The sequence below is a fragment of the Carcharodon carcharias genome, chromosome 9 (assembly GCF_017639515.1).
Source record: "Carcharodon carcharias isolate sCarCar2 chromosome 9, sCarCar2.pri, whole genome shotgun sequence".
Taxonomy (NCBI): domain Eukaryota; kingdom Metazoa; phylum Chordata; class Chondrichthyes; order Lamniformes; family Lamnidae; genus Carcharodon; species Carcharodon carcharias.
This window is the reverse complement of record NC_054475.1, coordinates 98,699,537-98,715,953: the sequence shown is the minus strand read 5'-3', so window position 1 is coordinate 98,715,953 and position 16,417 is coordinate 98,699,537. Positions and strand designations below refer to the sequence as shown.

Below are 16,417 nucleotides of genomic sequence, written 5' to 3'. Positions count from 1 at the left end.
AGATAGACAGATTTTTGGACTGTCAGGGAGTCAAAGGATAAGGGGAGTGGACAGGAAAGCGGAGATGAAGCCCAAGATCAGCCCAAGATCATTAAATAGTGGAGCAGGGTCTATGGGCTGTATAATCTACTGCTACTTCCATTGTTTGTGTCTTATGCCACCATTATGGAAGGGAAAGGTAGCCTGCAGTTTGCAGCTGGAGCATGGTAGGTAGGGAGGGTTACAAAGTTTACCTGGAGTGCTGGCCCCAGTCTGCCACCGGGAAGTTGCATCCAGGCAGCTGGCCCAGTTCCCAACACTTTTGGTGACCCACAGGCTGACTGGCCAGTAATTTGTCAGAATTACTTTTCTGCCAGAAAAATGGTCCTGGGGTGGGATGCTGCCATCAAACCAAACTTTCATGCCTGCCCATCTCCATACGCATCCCCACATGAGGGTCAAAATTCTGACCCATATTTCAAAGGTTTCCACTGAAGCATAAAAACACTAATCTTTACAGTATCTAAAAGAACAATGACATAGTAAAGCCACATCTCATTGTGAAACCTTGGGTAGGACGGCTCACCACGCCACCCCCCCACCCCACCCCCCCTCCCTCCACCCCCACAAAGCAAAGTTGGTGAGGAGCCAACACACTCCATGCCAGACAGCCTGCCCGCAGCCATACACGCTATGGGCAGGCGAGGGAGGGGCAGTGTGGGACCTCCACCCCTCACTGGGGAGGAGGTTCCACCATTGGGAGCTAGGAGTGCATTAGTGGGCACTACCTGGATTGCAACCAGGAAGAAGGCGGCCCAAGGAACCTGGAGACAGATAAATCCAGGGTCTTAGGGAGAGAGGGTTTAGGCAGGCTAGGGAGGGAGGTGCAGGGGGGTGGGGGTGATGTGTTTAATGCAGGAGGTGGGTAGGAAGAAAGGGGTGTTTCAATCTTAGGGAGGTTGCCCTGGATCCGCAAAGGGCAGCCCCCAAAGATAATAACACTCCCTCCTTGCCACCCTTTGAGGATTAAAAACAAAAAAATCTGCTTGCCCACTCCCGCCCAACAGCTCACACCGTTTTATGGCATGACAGTGTATCATCATATGAACATTCGAATTAGGAGCAGGAGTAGGCCACTCGGCCCCTCGAGCCTGCTCCGCCATTCAATAAGATCATGACTGATCTGAATGTAACCTCAAGCCCACATTCCTGCCTACTCCTGATATGCTTTCACCCCCTTGTTAATCAAGAATCTATCTACCTCTGCCTTGAAAACATTCAAAGACCCTGCTTCCACTGCCTTTTAAGGAAGAGAGTTCCAAAGACGCTAACCCTATGAGAGAAAAAAATTCTCCTCATCTCTGTCTTAAAAGAACAGTGACCCCCAGTTCTAGAGTCTCCCATAAGAGAAAACATCCTCTCCACATCCACCCTGTCAACCCCTCAAATCCTACAGGCTTCAATTAAGTTGCCCCTTACTCTTTTACGTTCCAGTGGATACAAGCCTAACCTGGCCAGCGTTTCCTCATAAGACAACCCGCCCTTTCCTGGTAATAGTCTAGTAAACCTTCTTTGAACTGCTTCCAATGCATTTACATCTTTTTTTAAATAAGGAAACCAATACAGTTCACAATACTCCAGGTATGGTCTCACCAATGCCCTGTACAACTGAAGCATAACCTCCCTACTTTTGTAATCAATTCCATTCATAATGAATGATAACATTCTATTAGCTTCCCTAATTACTATGACAGGTGTTAGGCTAACTGTGTTGTTTCCTGCTCTCTGTCTCCCTCCTTTTTTGAATAAAGGAGTTACATTTGCTATTTTCCAATCTAATGGAATCTTCCTCGAATCTAGGGCATTTTGGAAAATTAAAACCAATGCATCATCTATCTCACTAACCATTTCTTCCAAGACCTTAGGGTGAAGTCCATCTGGACCTGGAGATTTGTCAGCCCGCATCCCCAACAATTTGTTCAATACCACTTCCCTGGTGATTGTAATTTTCCAGAGTTCCTCCCTCCCTTCTGTTTCCTGAGTTACATCTATTTCTGGGTTATTACTTGTGTCCTCTATAGTGAAGACCAAAGCAAAATACCTGCTTAAATTCATCCCTCCCTTCCATTTCCAGGATGTTACTTGTGTCTTCTACAGTGAAGACCAAAGCAAAACATCTGTTTAATTCATCCGCCATCTCCCTACTTTCCATTATCAATTTCCCAGACATACTTTCTACAGGACCAACGCTCACTTGGTAACTCTTTTCTTATTTAAATATCTATAGAAACTCTTACTATCCCATCTTTACATTAATAGCTAGCATTCTCTCATACTCTAATTTTTTCCTTCTTATTAACCTTTTTGTCATTCTTTGCTGTTCTTTATATTCTTTCAATCTTCTAACTGGCAACCTGCCTTTACGTAATTATATGCCTTTTCTTTAAGTTTGATGCTGTTTTTAACTCGGTTTGCCACAGTTGGTGGGCCCTCCGCTTGGAATTTTTCTTTCTCATTGGAATGTATCTATTCTGCGTATTCTGAAATATCCCTTTAAATGTCTGCCACTGAACCTCTATTGACCTATCCCTTAACCTCATTTGCCAGTTCACTTTAGCTATCTCTGCTTTCATGCCCTCATAATTGATTTTATTTAAATTAATATACTAGTTTTGGATGCACCTTTTCTCCCTCAAAATGAATATAAAATTCAGTCATATTATGATCGCTGGTACCTAGGTGTGCCTTCACTATGAAGTTATCAGTTAATCCCATATCGTTGCTCAGCACAAGGTCTAGTATAGCCTGCTCTTTGGTTGGCTCCAGAACATGCTGTTCTAAGAAACTATCCCGAAACCATTCTTTGAACTCTTCATCTACACTACCTTACCCATCTGATTCTTCCAGTCTATAAGTAGGTTAGAACCCTCCATGATTATTGCTGTATCTTTCTGGCAAGCTCCCATTATCTTTTTTTATATACTCTGCCCTACCATGGAAAAGTTACAATTAGGGGTCCCATATACCACTCCCACAAGTGACTTCTTGCCTTTATCATTCCTCATCTCAACCCAAACCGCTTCTATATCCTTGTTTCCTGAACTTAGGTCATCCCTCTCTAATGTGCTAATCCATCATTAATTAACCGAGTCACCTTTTCATAACTTCCTGTCCTTCCTAAATGTCATGGACCCTTCAATATTCAGGTCTCAATCTATGTCATCCTGTAGCCATGTCTCTGTAGTGGCTATCAGATTGTACTTATTTATAACAAAAACAAAAATACCTGGAAAAACTCAGCAGGTCTGACAGCATTTGCAGAGAGGGATACAGTTGATGTTTCGAGTCCATATGACCCTTCATCATAATGTATTTATTTATTTCTATTTGCGCTATCAGTTCATCTGTATTGTTTTGAATGATATGTGCATTTAGATACAGAGCCTTTAGTTTTGTCCTTTTATTATTTTTGTGGGGTCTCGCCTTACCTGCTGATCTACTCTTAGAATTGTACTCTTTTTCCCTTCCTCTCACAGTCTGTTTATCATTTCCTATATTAATACCTTTCTCTCTTACCTTGTCTCTGCTTTTTGGTTTACCACATCTTTCCAAATTTGATCCCTTGCCCCCACTATTCAGTTTAAAACCCTCTCTACTTCCCTAGTTACGCGACTCACGAGGACACAAGCCCCAGCATGGTTCAGGTGCAGACCAGCCCAATAGTAAAGATCTCACTTTCCCCAATGCTGGTGCCAGTGCCCCACAAACCAGAACCCACTTCTTCCACACCAGTCGTTCAGCCACATATTAATTTCTCTAATTTTATTTGTCCTATGCCAATTTGCATGCGGCTCAGGTAATAATCTAGAAAATATTACCTTTGAGGTTCTGCTTCTTAATTTGGGGCCTTGCTTGTCATACTGACAATGCAGAGCCTCCTTCCTTATCCTGCCTATGTCATTGGTACCTACATGGACCACGACCTCTGGATGCTTACCCTCCCACTGCAAGTTCCTCTCCAGCCCTGAGCAGATGTCCCGAACCCTGGCACTGGACAGGCGACAAAGCTGCCTGGACTTTTGATCTTTGCTGCAGGGAACAGTGTCAATCCCCTTCACTATTATGTCCCCTACTACCACTATATTACTTTTTGCTCCCACCACTTCAATGGGCTTCTTGTACCATGGTGCCATGGTCCGTTTTCTCATCCATCCTGCAGTCTCCAAACAAGCTGAGAGAACCTCAAACCTATTGGACAATTGCAGAGGCTCACACTCCTACCCTCTGGGTCCCCTTATCTGCTTCGCTTGCAGTCACATCCTCCTGTCACTGGCCACTGACCAAATCAGAAGACCCTATCCTAAATGGTGTGACTGTCTCCTGGTATAAAGCATCCAGGTAACTTTCCCCCTCCCTGATGCATCACAGTGTCTGCAGCTGAGCCTGCAGTTCAATGACTCTGAGCCCAAGTTCCTCAAGCCGCAACCACTTATTGCAGATGTATTTGCCCTGATCATAACGTTATCCAAGAGCTCCCATAAGCTGCAGCCTGATGCATCACCTGTCCTGCCATTCTTAATGTGTTTTAACTAATTATTTAATTAATCACTTATTTCTGTTGCTTTCTTTTATATTTTATTAACTTTACCACAAATTTATGTACTATTTTAAACCTTAGGAATAGAATAGAACTTAACTACTCACCAGATACTCACCAAACAGCTAGTTGCTTTCCCCATGGTAGAGCAAGAAACAATTACTATGGGGTGAGAAAGATGGAAAAAGAAACAAACACATCCTTTCCCCTCACCTTCACCAAACTCCCCTCTCACCCAATTCCAAGTCTTCACTCAGTTAGCTTGGCTGCACTAAAGAGCCCTGAATTTATAGTAAACCGAACTGGGGCTACAGTAACCATATTCAACCAGTTAGCTAATTAGCTACACAGCTCCTACAACTGAGAGTGAGTTTACCCTATCTAAACTACAAGAAAGAAAGAACTTAGCCTGCTTACGCACTACTTTCCATTTACTGCTAACTATAGACTAGATTAGATTGTAAGGACAAAATTTAAGAACAAAATTAATGCTTAAAACACCCCCTCACCAAACTCCAAGTTTTCACTCAGGTCAGCTGCACTCCGTTTGTTAACAAGCCCAATTGACTCTTGATTATCTGTTTAAAAATGGTGGGCAGGATGGGTGAGCTTGGGGGTGGGTGGGGAGGTGGTGGGATGGGCGGGCACCCTATTTTATGTGTCCCCCGCCCACCACCAAGGGCATGTAAAATGCCACCCCTTGTGTAAATATAGGAACAGAGGCAATTTGCCCAATATACAACAGTTCTGAATTATTTTGGTCATGTTTCACTACAAGTGTACTTCTAAATTATCCCAGAGAACATGGAAACTAAGACTTCATACCAGGTTTAGTATATGTTGATGTTTAAATTTATAATATGGAAAAGTATCTCCCTTCTGAATGTGTATACAATGAATTCATCAACGTTTCATAGGAAGAGAGGCAGCAGATGGAGGTGTGATGTTTCCCCTGATGGTGAATCAGAGGATAATAAGGATCAGAAGATGTTCTCATAGATCTTCAGTTGGCTGATTCAACAGTGCCTTTGGAAGTAGCCTGGGGCAAAGATGGCCGTCAGCTCACTCTTTTAGGCAGGCATTGTAAGGAACAAACCTGTCAACTCATCTTATTTCAGAACAACAGTTCTTAGCATAAATACACTTTATTTCATTACTTTCATTTGCATATTTTGTATCAAGCAAATTAAATGAAAGATTGTAACAATCCAGAACTTCTGAAGTCCAAAGCAGTTTTAAATTCCCTGAAAGTTGCACTATTACTCATTTGACACTTAATGGAGTCTTTACTTTTATAAAGTATTCCTCAGGGAAGCAAAGGAAAAAAAATTAGACAAAGAGGGGAGGGTTGGCACTTCAACATGGTGTCCAGCAATTGGATAAATAGTATAGTAGTATAGCAACATCTATAGGGTATGTTAAAATGGTCATTACTAATACTGTACAAAATAATACTCCCTACAGAGTAATTTGACAAACATCAACATTAGTGAATCACCATTTTCTTTCTATTAAAACATGTAAGCAAGTATTAGCAAAGAATTGGCAAATTATTCAGAACCAACGTTCATCAACAATTCTCCAATATAATAGCTGAATGGAAAATAGAGGGATATAAAGCACTGTCATATACAACAGGTTGTGCAGGTTGCTTCAGTACAGCACTGTCTTCCTTCTATTCAATTATGAAACTCTCCTTAGGCTTTACTTTCCTATCAGCTTTTGAAATTGTGGCTTTTGATCAGTAGATAGTGGCAATTAGTTTCAAGCAATTTCTAGTCCTTAGATCCAATTAGTATAGAATTCATCTCTTTAAGGCAGTAAATAGTTACTGCTGTTTCCAGTGACTCTAAGTGTAAACTCATGGCTAGATTATCTTTATTTAATTTGCTATCATTGTAAGGATTGGCCAGTGCGCTCATTACAGCAACATGGGATAAGACATTTCTAGGATTAAATAAATCCACTATGTTTCTGTTTTGCATATTTTATTAAAGAAACAGTATCTGGTTTTAAGAAGGCCAATATAGTTTTCGTCATGAAAGGGGAGTCTACAGCATACTGAATTAAGAACTTCTAACATTAGTAAGATCAAATTCTCATGCTAGTGGACTGACGGGTAGAGTTGGAGAGGCCCAGTTAGCTCATACCTGTTCTTTATCTCTAATGTGATAAGTATGAGTTTTTCACTCTTTGCCTCATCCAAAACTTGACATGGAATAGGTGGAGGTTAGAGAGGTTTGCTATGTTCATTCCTTCAATTTTGTCATTTGCTTTGATAAGAATGACAATTAATTGAATTTCTTAATTAACATCTCTACATCATGATAAATCTCAGTGGAAGAATATAATTATACTCTAAAAATTAGGCAAGGTATGTACTTCTGAAATTTTCAAAAAATCCATGAGAAAAAGCATTAAGTCCAATCTTGGACATGTGGCAACCAGAGGGGAGGGGAGGAGTATTTGTCCAGGTTCCCCATGTCTCATAGGCCTTAGTTTGGTTACCCATATATTGATTCTGCTTCCATTCCTTAACAGAGAAGAAAATAGCTGCTTTCTTCTGCTTCTCACCAACCCCTGCATTTAACCAACTGACAAAGCAGGGTCACCATTAGAAATATAATACTAAGTGATTCTTGGCACAATGATGTCAGCCCAATGTTATTTGACTTAATATAATAAAGGACTTATACTGTCTCTATTGTGACTTAAAACTGCAAAAGTTCAACCTCTTGTTAAATTGTTTTCCTGTTAATCATTTCAGCGGGCATCTGGAACAGGTAGAATTTAATTGGGCAAATGATTATTTTCTAGTATCTGTCCCAGGTGCAGCTGTGCCTTTTCAACTGATTTTCATCCTGGTAAAATATCATAACTATACATTTCAGGAGTAGTGCTGCTACAAATGATTCACCATCTTCATTCATCACTTCTCTAACATGTTAACAAGTAATAATTCTACATTAGGCTATGCTGTTCTAACTTTCCATACTATCTGAAGTTGATCAGTGGAGGGAAAAGGTGTTCAAGTTTACAATTGTTTTAAGAAAATATACTCCTTAGAGGAACTGAACAGTGCATGGCAGGAAAACTGCAGGGTCAGGCCAGTTTGTACTGAGTTAGCTGATCTCAGCCAAGATGGCAGCAGGGGCACGACAACTGGCCTCAGTGATCCTGGGTTAGGGAAGTACAACTTATGGATGCTACAAAATGCATGTCTGGTGAGGAAAGATCAGGTTTGGTTGTGCTGGCCCCCACAGTAAAGGAGCTTGCCAACAGAAGAGTGACCACTTGGGTGAGATGCCAAAGATGTACTTGTACCAGTGGCACCATACCACAGGATTACTCAGTAACAGGAAGGGAAAATGTTGAAGGGACAAGAAAAAAAGACAATAACTTTTTAAGAGGCATCTATAAGATTGCATGACATATCCAGCCTGAAAATCTTAAGACATTTTCTTTCCAACCCCAAGATGGACCATCCACAGTCCATCTTTATTTTATCACTTCCTCTTTTTAATAACTTCTAATCACTTGCGCAAAGGGTAAGCTCAACATAAATTATTTGCAATTAAGACTGCTAGAATTCGAGAAACTCATGCAAAAACGAAACATAGACAAAGGTAAATATATATATTACAACTCTCATCTCTGTTAAAAGATTACTGAGTAAGAACGCTTACCCTGATACCTAACAGAATCTCACTGCACCCCACCTCCACTACACCCCACAGAAGGAAAGTTGGCTGCTAGACATAAAGCACAGCCAATGGGTTAAACCAGGTGAGAGTGGGACTTCCGCCCCTCGGTGAGAGGAAGTCGCATCTTTGAGAACCCAGAGTTTAGTAGTGGGCAATGCCGGGACTGCAAACAGGAGCAGGAACAAGAGGGGTGGCTGCCAAAGATAGGTAAGTCCCAGGATTTTAGAGTGGGGAGGAATCCAAGAGCCAAGGAAGAGGAGAGGAGGGAGTCGGGGCAGGCAGGCTTTGGAAGGCAGGCAGTGAGAAACAAGAGGCGGGGCGGGGGGAGGTCCAATGCCCCAATGTGCACAGGGCACCCTCCGAATGAGGTGCCCTCCCTTCCTCCTGCCTTTTTTCAACTTGGTCTTAAAAAACAGCCTGCTTACTCCTGCCTGCCTGCTCATGCCAACCATATTATAGTGTGGGCAGCGTAATATCCTGATCAGTTGGCTTTTAATTCTTTATTTAAATATGGCAGGCAGGCTGCTGAATTCGCCGCCCATCCACCTAGCTATAATGGAGGACAGTTTGGGGCTGGGAAGGAAGATGGTGGGTTGGGTACCCCTCATATTTTATGTTCCCCACCACCAAAAACGTGCCCAGCATGAGGCTGTAAAATCCAACACATCAGAATGATTTAAAGTGAGTTCAAATAATTCAGAACTAAATGTAATCATGATTTCGATAAATAGATCTTGAATTACAATCTTTCTTTCAGATCGAGGGAGGGGTAACCTAGACACATTTCCCTCCAGCCAGTTATGGCTGCACCATATACAACATGGATACTAAATCTGACTGAGTTTCTTCATAAGGATTAAAAGAAAATATTAATGGGGTAGTATTATGGGTTCTTGTGTCATGAGTTTGGTTGTTGATGTTACAGGTTGTTCACAGAACATGCATATTAAGCCTCATTTGAGCTATTGCTATAAGTCTTTATTGTAGGTGGAATTACAAAATGCCTTTGTGAAGCTGCATAGCAAAGATGGTGGCCATTTTATTTCATTTGTTCTATTTCCTTGCATTGTGCACTCACGACTTGGTGTTGAATTTATGACATGTTACAGTAAAGATAGAGCAGGTTTCAGCTCTAAAATTCTTTGAAGTTTCAATTACTTTAGAAACTTTAAAAGCAATGTCCATTTAAGAAAATGATTGTGCTTGAAAATCTGGCAATAGCATGCCAAAAGGTTCAAAAGGCACTTACAAACATAGGGATATATGCACAAATGGAAGAAATGACTACAGTCCATCCTGTTAGTTCCAAAGTCAATCCAAAAACTGATTGTTTTTCCAGAATAAATGACTTATAATACTTGGATGTAAGGTGCTTTAGAACTTTCCCAATTGTAACTGTAACTGGTGCTGAACCAATTGTACAGAGTTATCTAATCTTACTTGTGAAGAGAGCTCTAATTGATCATAGTAACCAATTGTTCAGTTTATGAAAGGGAAAAGAACATCAGACTTCCTGCTCCCGACCATAATCTAAACCTGGAAAGTAGGTGTGAGAACATTGGGTGAAGATAAAATAGGGCTCAGCTCTGTTAGCTCCAATTGTTCAATACATTGTGCATACTTAATGCCTAGTATAATGTCTAGTATAATCTGGGCAAGATACAAGAGGGAATCTGGCACAAGCCACCATCACCTGGAGTTAAAGGGATGAAATTCATGAACAAACTATAAGAGTCAGGTAATCAATTTAGGGATAGAATTGGTCACTAACAATAATATGAATATTACTATTAAATTAAAACTTTGCTAGGAAACAGTAGTAACTATTAGAATATGTCGAATTTCAAATAAACCAGGCAACCTCTAGAAATTAAATCAGGTAAACTGATAAGAATGATAATGCTTGTTTCAAAGATAGGAATGTTATAACTGTACACAGAATCACCAAGAGACTTCCAGCTAACTTCAACATAGGAATGCTATAACAAATTAGGCAATTAAACAATGAATGTTAGCATAAAATAGTTTTTTTTGCTAACCAGAGCCTTTAAAATGCTTCACTTGGGTCAATAACCATGTAACTTTGAGCATGTTAAACTTTGGCCAATGTAACAGAATCAGTTACATTGTCTACTGTGATTTAACCCAGCAAATTTATGATCTGTTATAAAAGTGGGTTCATCTGCAAAACAGTTATATATATATATATATATATATATATATATACTAGTTTATTCAATTTAAATTAGCCTCCTCCTTTGAACACTAGTTACCTCCAAATACAGACCAGTCTCTGCCAACATTGCCAATTATACTTAAACGTACAAAAAATACTTGTATTTATATAGCATCTTTTGACATATGAAAGGGCTTTACAGCTAATGAAGTACTTTTGAAGTGTAGTCATTGTTGCAATGTAGGAAATGTGACAATTAATTTCTGCACAGCAAGGTCCCAAAAACAGCAATGTGGTAATGACCAGATAATCTATTTTTGTGATATTGATTGAGGGATAAATGTCGACCAGGATATTGGGTATAACTCTCCTGCTCTTTATCAAAAGTGTCAAGAGATCTTTTACATTCACCTGTGAAGACAGATGGGACCTCCAAAATACAGCAATTTCAACAATACAGCACTCCCTCAGTGCTGCACTGGAGTGTCAGCCTTGCTTTCTGTGCTCATGTCCTATGTGGGACTTGAACGCGATAAAAGTAAATGCAGTTAAGCTGTGAATTCAGTGAAGTAAAATTGAGGTATGTGCACAAAATCATCTTTTTATCTCAAACCATACTAATGAAGCAGATACTATTCTTTTTAATGGATGATGCTCTGTACTGACTAGCCATATTCATAGTGGCAGAAAACTCTTGCTAATTACAAAGTTTTGCTGGTTGGTGTTGATTTTCAATTATTTTGATCTCTCGTCTGAATGCTTAAATTGTTTGATTAAGGCTAGTTTCAGGATAAAAATGATTAGCAGCGACAACGAATGAAGCCAGAAAATACAAGAATAATTAACGAAAGACAGGTAGTTACAGAAAATTCTCATTATTGTAAATGAATAATTTAGAGGTAAACTTGGGCAAAACATTGGCCTTTCTCTCTTTAAACCCAATCTTTATGCGCAGGTAATATTAGTTGGATATTAACATAGGTTTAAAAAAATTGAAGCCAAAATGTTTTGCCATCTATATTTAATGTCTGGTTGCTACTGATTAGCAATTAGCTTTAAACAATTGTCAAATGTTATCTCCTGAAATCGTAGCTGTGTTAATATTTGCTGGACATTAACAAGAACAGAAAAAAATGCCCAATATATGTCTAACAGAGAAAGACTTGGCTGAAGTATGATTGTGGTCTATAGAGCGAGTCTGGAGGTTGGTGCTGCGTGATGGAAGCACAGTTATTTATATTCAAAATCCATGAACAATTTTCAACTGGGTAAATAAAAAAACTCAAATGGCTTGCAATGTTGACAGTTCATAAGTCACTTAAAATATATTTAGGACTTAAAAGTACAAAATAATGCAGAAAGTTGAAAATTATATTTATACACTCATATTAAGAAAATATTCAATTAAACTTAAGTAAAGTTTAAAAATGATTTAGTATGTTAAATTAATATTCTAAATATTCACATTAAAATAAATTCAAAATACATATTAGTTGACTGTTCAGATTTTTATTTTAAAAAAATTATGATTACTAAACTGCAGTTTATCATTGCCCTCTACAATGAGACAAAAAAGATGTAAACAGTGCATAGTTGTGACTTCTTAATGCAGCTTGGATTTGAGAGCACATTTCTTTTTATCCAAGTCTAAAAAGAAGAGGTACAGTGATACTAAAAATACTTATATTGTAAGAGATCAACAATTTTAATTTTGCGTTTCCAATGTTTCAAACTGTGAATTAAAAGATTTAAAGAAGAGGATTTTCATTAAGAACATAACCGCACCCATCCCAGATGCCTGAGGTCCAGTGGTTACAATAATGAACAAAATATATTCCAAAGATGTTCTTGATAAAGTTTAAAAATTAGTCCATACCTCAGCCCCTAAGGACATGTTAATCTGTCAGTGCATATACTAACTGCCCAATCATGTGTTGATAATACAAAACAACTGTAGTTCTGAAGTGCTCTCATTAAAATCCATAACTAACCATATTTATTTAATGTTCCATCTTGGGACTCTTTTCCCAAATGAATATAAATATTCATTTTATATATTTATTGTTGACAATGTTTTTCTACATAATGTAAAAAGGCGAGGTTCTTAACCAGATTTTAGCAACGGATTATGGTATTCATTTTGATTTGAAACCATAATGACATTAGTCCACTTTGAATATGTCAATGTGAATAAGCAAATGCCTTTATTGGTGACATATAATTATTTTTATTGTTTGTGTGCAATTCATTGGAGTTTAATACATTTGGTGCTTCAGCAAGTTAAATACTTAAATATCTTACTAAATTAACTATTTATTTATAGAAGTTATTTATCCTACCTGTTAAAAATACAGTCACATTAACAGCAGATGAGTATTACACCTTGGCAGAAACTAAGATAAAAGCCACACACCCACTCCAAGCTATCTTGCTACTTAATGCAAAGCTCAATTTAAACAACTTTAGCTACTTTGAGTATCTTCAAGGTGACTGTTTTTTATCTTTAATTTACACCAGTGTGTAAGTATAGAATGTATGTATATATATCACACATAAAACATACTTACAGGTGCATGTATACACAGAAGTCAAAGGTAAAAAAGTATACAAAATATACACAAAATTTAATGTAAAAAGTGATATGCTCCTAATATTGTTTTAAAGGAATCAGTTAATTTTCAAAACAATATTGTTTCAGCAAAGTAATTATCAAATTATTTGCTAAATATGTAAATACACAAAACAAAGGACCTTTTCTGTTTACAGTCCATAGTTCTTATCTTGACCAAGACGTTATTAATTGAGTACCTCCCTTCTATTTCTATATAAGCACAATATAGATTAAAATGAAGTCCTGAATATTCTTTGCACCTCAATGATACAATAACACAAAACATTTATCATAAGCCTTAGTAATTATAGCAGGAGGCAATAAAAATGCTTAAATTATTCTTGCGGAACAGTGATCATAAAAGACACATGATTTTTGTTTCTGTTTTAACATTTGTCTAGGATTACTTTAATTCTCGATTCTATCATTAAAAATACAATAAAAGAAGGCCAAATCAAAGATTGAAAGACTGATTCCTAGTCATGTTCGTGGATCTGATCACAGCCAATACTTGTTTCTGAAATGATACAACCACTGGTCCTGTGACTTCTGCATCTACTGTGCAATGTGGCTCACAGAGCTCTTCATTATTTTATTCATTCAGTCAGAGTACCTGTCTCTGTGCACAGCATACCTACAATTTTAAACTTAAAAAGGAATTTAACATTTTAGCAAGGATTCATAGATCCAAATCTCTGAAGGCAGCAGCTAGCAATGAAAACTGGATATGCAACATAAACAAGGCTATTAAATCTTAATTATTAATTTTGAATTTGACAATAACAAGAATCTTTTTGAATTTTTAAAAAAAAATTAAATGGACTACAAGTAGATAAAAGAAATCACAGAATGTACCTTTTACAATTTAAACCAATGCCCAGGAGTAGTTGGCACTATTCTCCAGGCAACATTCAGCTCAATATTTGGCACTTGCTTCTCAACTTGTCTGCAAAATCTCAAATGTTGCCTGTCAGAAACAAATATCTATTTATCATTCTAGGCACCAAGGCGGGAGAGAGAGAAAGATAAAGATCACATTTTAATTAAAATTAAAATGGTTCTTTCTTAGTCTCAAACCTCCCCAATCCTATTCTAATTATATGAAATGCTCAATGGACTTCAAGTGTTGGTACAAACTTTTGAAGTCATTAATGCTTCCCACCTGAATGCCCGCAGCATAGAGATAAGGAGTCTAGACGCAGAATCAGGGACTTAAGTGTCGGTGGGGGTATATTTCTCAAAAACTCCATTCTTTGTTTTGTTTCTCTTCCATTGAACAAAACTCAGTTCATCTTTGGCCATGTCCTGCCATTTTAAGGAAGACTTCCAGAGAGTTATCTAACGGACTTGTATGTATGCTATTTGGGGTTGATGTATTTCAACTTTAAACAATAATAGGGTATTAAAGTGCATTGATTGTGGATAATTCAAACCAGAATAAACAATCTCCTTAAATCATTTGTTTATAAATATGTCCCTGACCTACTTTCAATTATTTCCCATCTTTGACAGTTCACGGACTAAGTATTAAATCTCAGTCAACGTAAAAATAGAGCTCCGACTAAATTTGCTGGGATCAAAATTTTCATTAGATTTGAAAGAAGACGGTTTTCGTTTCAGGTAAACAGGCAGAGTTACAGAAGGAAACGAAATAAAACAAAAGTGCACGAATCCTAAACCATTTAGCACAACCCTTCGATTTTTAAAGTCAATGCAATTGGTTTAACTTTGCAAATACACTTGGAGCCGGACGCACTGTCACCGTATCAAATGTTGCAGCGTCTGACCCTGCTAACGAAGGCCGCCTTCCGACCTGTTCTGATTTTAACCAGTTTGTCCTGCAGATTAAAAAAAAAGCCTCCACAACCTGGGGCCCGCTTTTATTTCTTGAAATTCTCACCTTGGCCCCATCGCTAATTATCTCAACTTTCTGAAACATCCTGACTCAGCAGCTGACGAAAAGCGCACCAACCATGTTTTTTTTAAAAAAAGAGAAAACCTTTTGGTTTTGGCGCGGCCGGTTCTCCCCACACAGCAGACCCGAAGCAAGACCGCTTTTTTTGTTGTTGTTGTTGTGGCGACTAAGAATAATAAACAGCAGGAGGACGGATTCCTCTGGCCTTTTACCTGAGCCAAGTCGTGCTGATTCTCCAGCATCCTAACGGCCGGTTTGATGTCTTCAAACACCGGTTGCTCTTCTGAAGCTCCGTCAGCCATGCTCACTGGTTTGAGTTGAGTAAAGACAGCGTTTTCTTCTGTGTTGGGCACACTGATTGCCAGCCCACTACTCGACATCACTTTCTTTCCCCCGTGACTTAACTTTTTTTTGGTCTGTGTTTGTGTGTATATATATTATAATTGAATGGAAGACAAAAGAAATCAAGTTAAATGAATTCCAACTTTGCCCACAGTAATGCCTCACCGCACGATGCTCGCCTGCCTCTGATCTGATCTCAATCTGTCACTCACCTGAACTATACCTGAACGCAGTTCCTGTGATTGACAGCACGGCGACACCAATAGTGGCCCAGGCCTGGTTGTCAATCACACGCGCCGGGGAGTGGGAGGGGTCAGGCAGAGGGGTTTGGGGGCGGAGCACGAGCTGGTTTCGCAGGGACTGATGTGGAGATTTGCTTCGATGTCACACCTCCGCATTGAGCAATTCCGGCCATTGCGAAATACAAAGTTTTAGGGTTTTTTTTGTTAAGAACATGTTTTCCGGAGGGGGTTGGGGGGGGGGGGGGTGCGGTGTGGGGGGCGCTATAAAATGTAAGTCTGGCTTTGGGTTTCTTCTCGAAATAAAACAACGAAAAAAGTCAACCCATTCATAAATCTAACAGACGCAGAGTGAACACTGTACTTTGAAACCCCAGTAACAGTTTATTACCATAGCCACAAAATCTGTTTAAAATACAAGTAACTGCAAAAGTCGCCTGAACATAAGAGCCAGTGTAGCGTCAGGTTCTTCAGCTCCTCCACAAGAACGAAAACACGGAAAAGGCACTAACAGCTTTATTCATCTGTTGACTGTTTTAACAAAAAACATCTATGCACTTATTAAAGGGGAAGTGATACTTCAAATCATTGTACTGGAAGTGTCTGAAGATTTTATCCTATTCATTTCACACGATAGCGATATGCTTAATGTAACCTCCATCATTGCATGTTTGTCTAGATATATATACAAAAAACAGGCAACCCGTGTTCAAGCTACTAAATTTTGTTATGCAAGTTGCACTTAATGGTATTATTAACTGAATGAAATGTTTCAAGCCTTTTCATGTGAGTGTAATTAGGTAAAAATGAACATCCATCCAAAGAAAGAACTGTTAGGGTAGGCAACCAGAAGG

The 16,417-nt window shown here is 38.8% G+C and overlaps 1 protein-coding gene across 1 annotated transcript in view; it reads right to left on the bottom strand.

Annotated features, from left to right (window-relative positions):
• klf5l (Kruppel-like factor 5 like) overlaps positions 1–15,512 on the bottom strand; it is an 81,469-nt gene extending 65,957 nt beyond the window's left edge. Inside the window, exon 1 of the mRNA XM_041196048.1 lies at positions 15,195–15,512. Coding sequence (XP_041051982.1) covers positions 15,195–15,362 — 168 coding nt within the window. The 5' untranslated portion in view covers positions 15,363–15,512. The remainder of the gene's footprint in view (positions 1–15,194) is intronic.
• Positions 15,513–16,417: the final 905 nt, after the last annotated feature.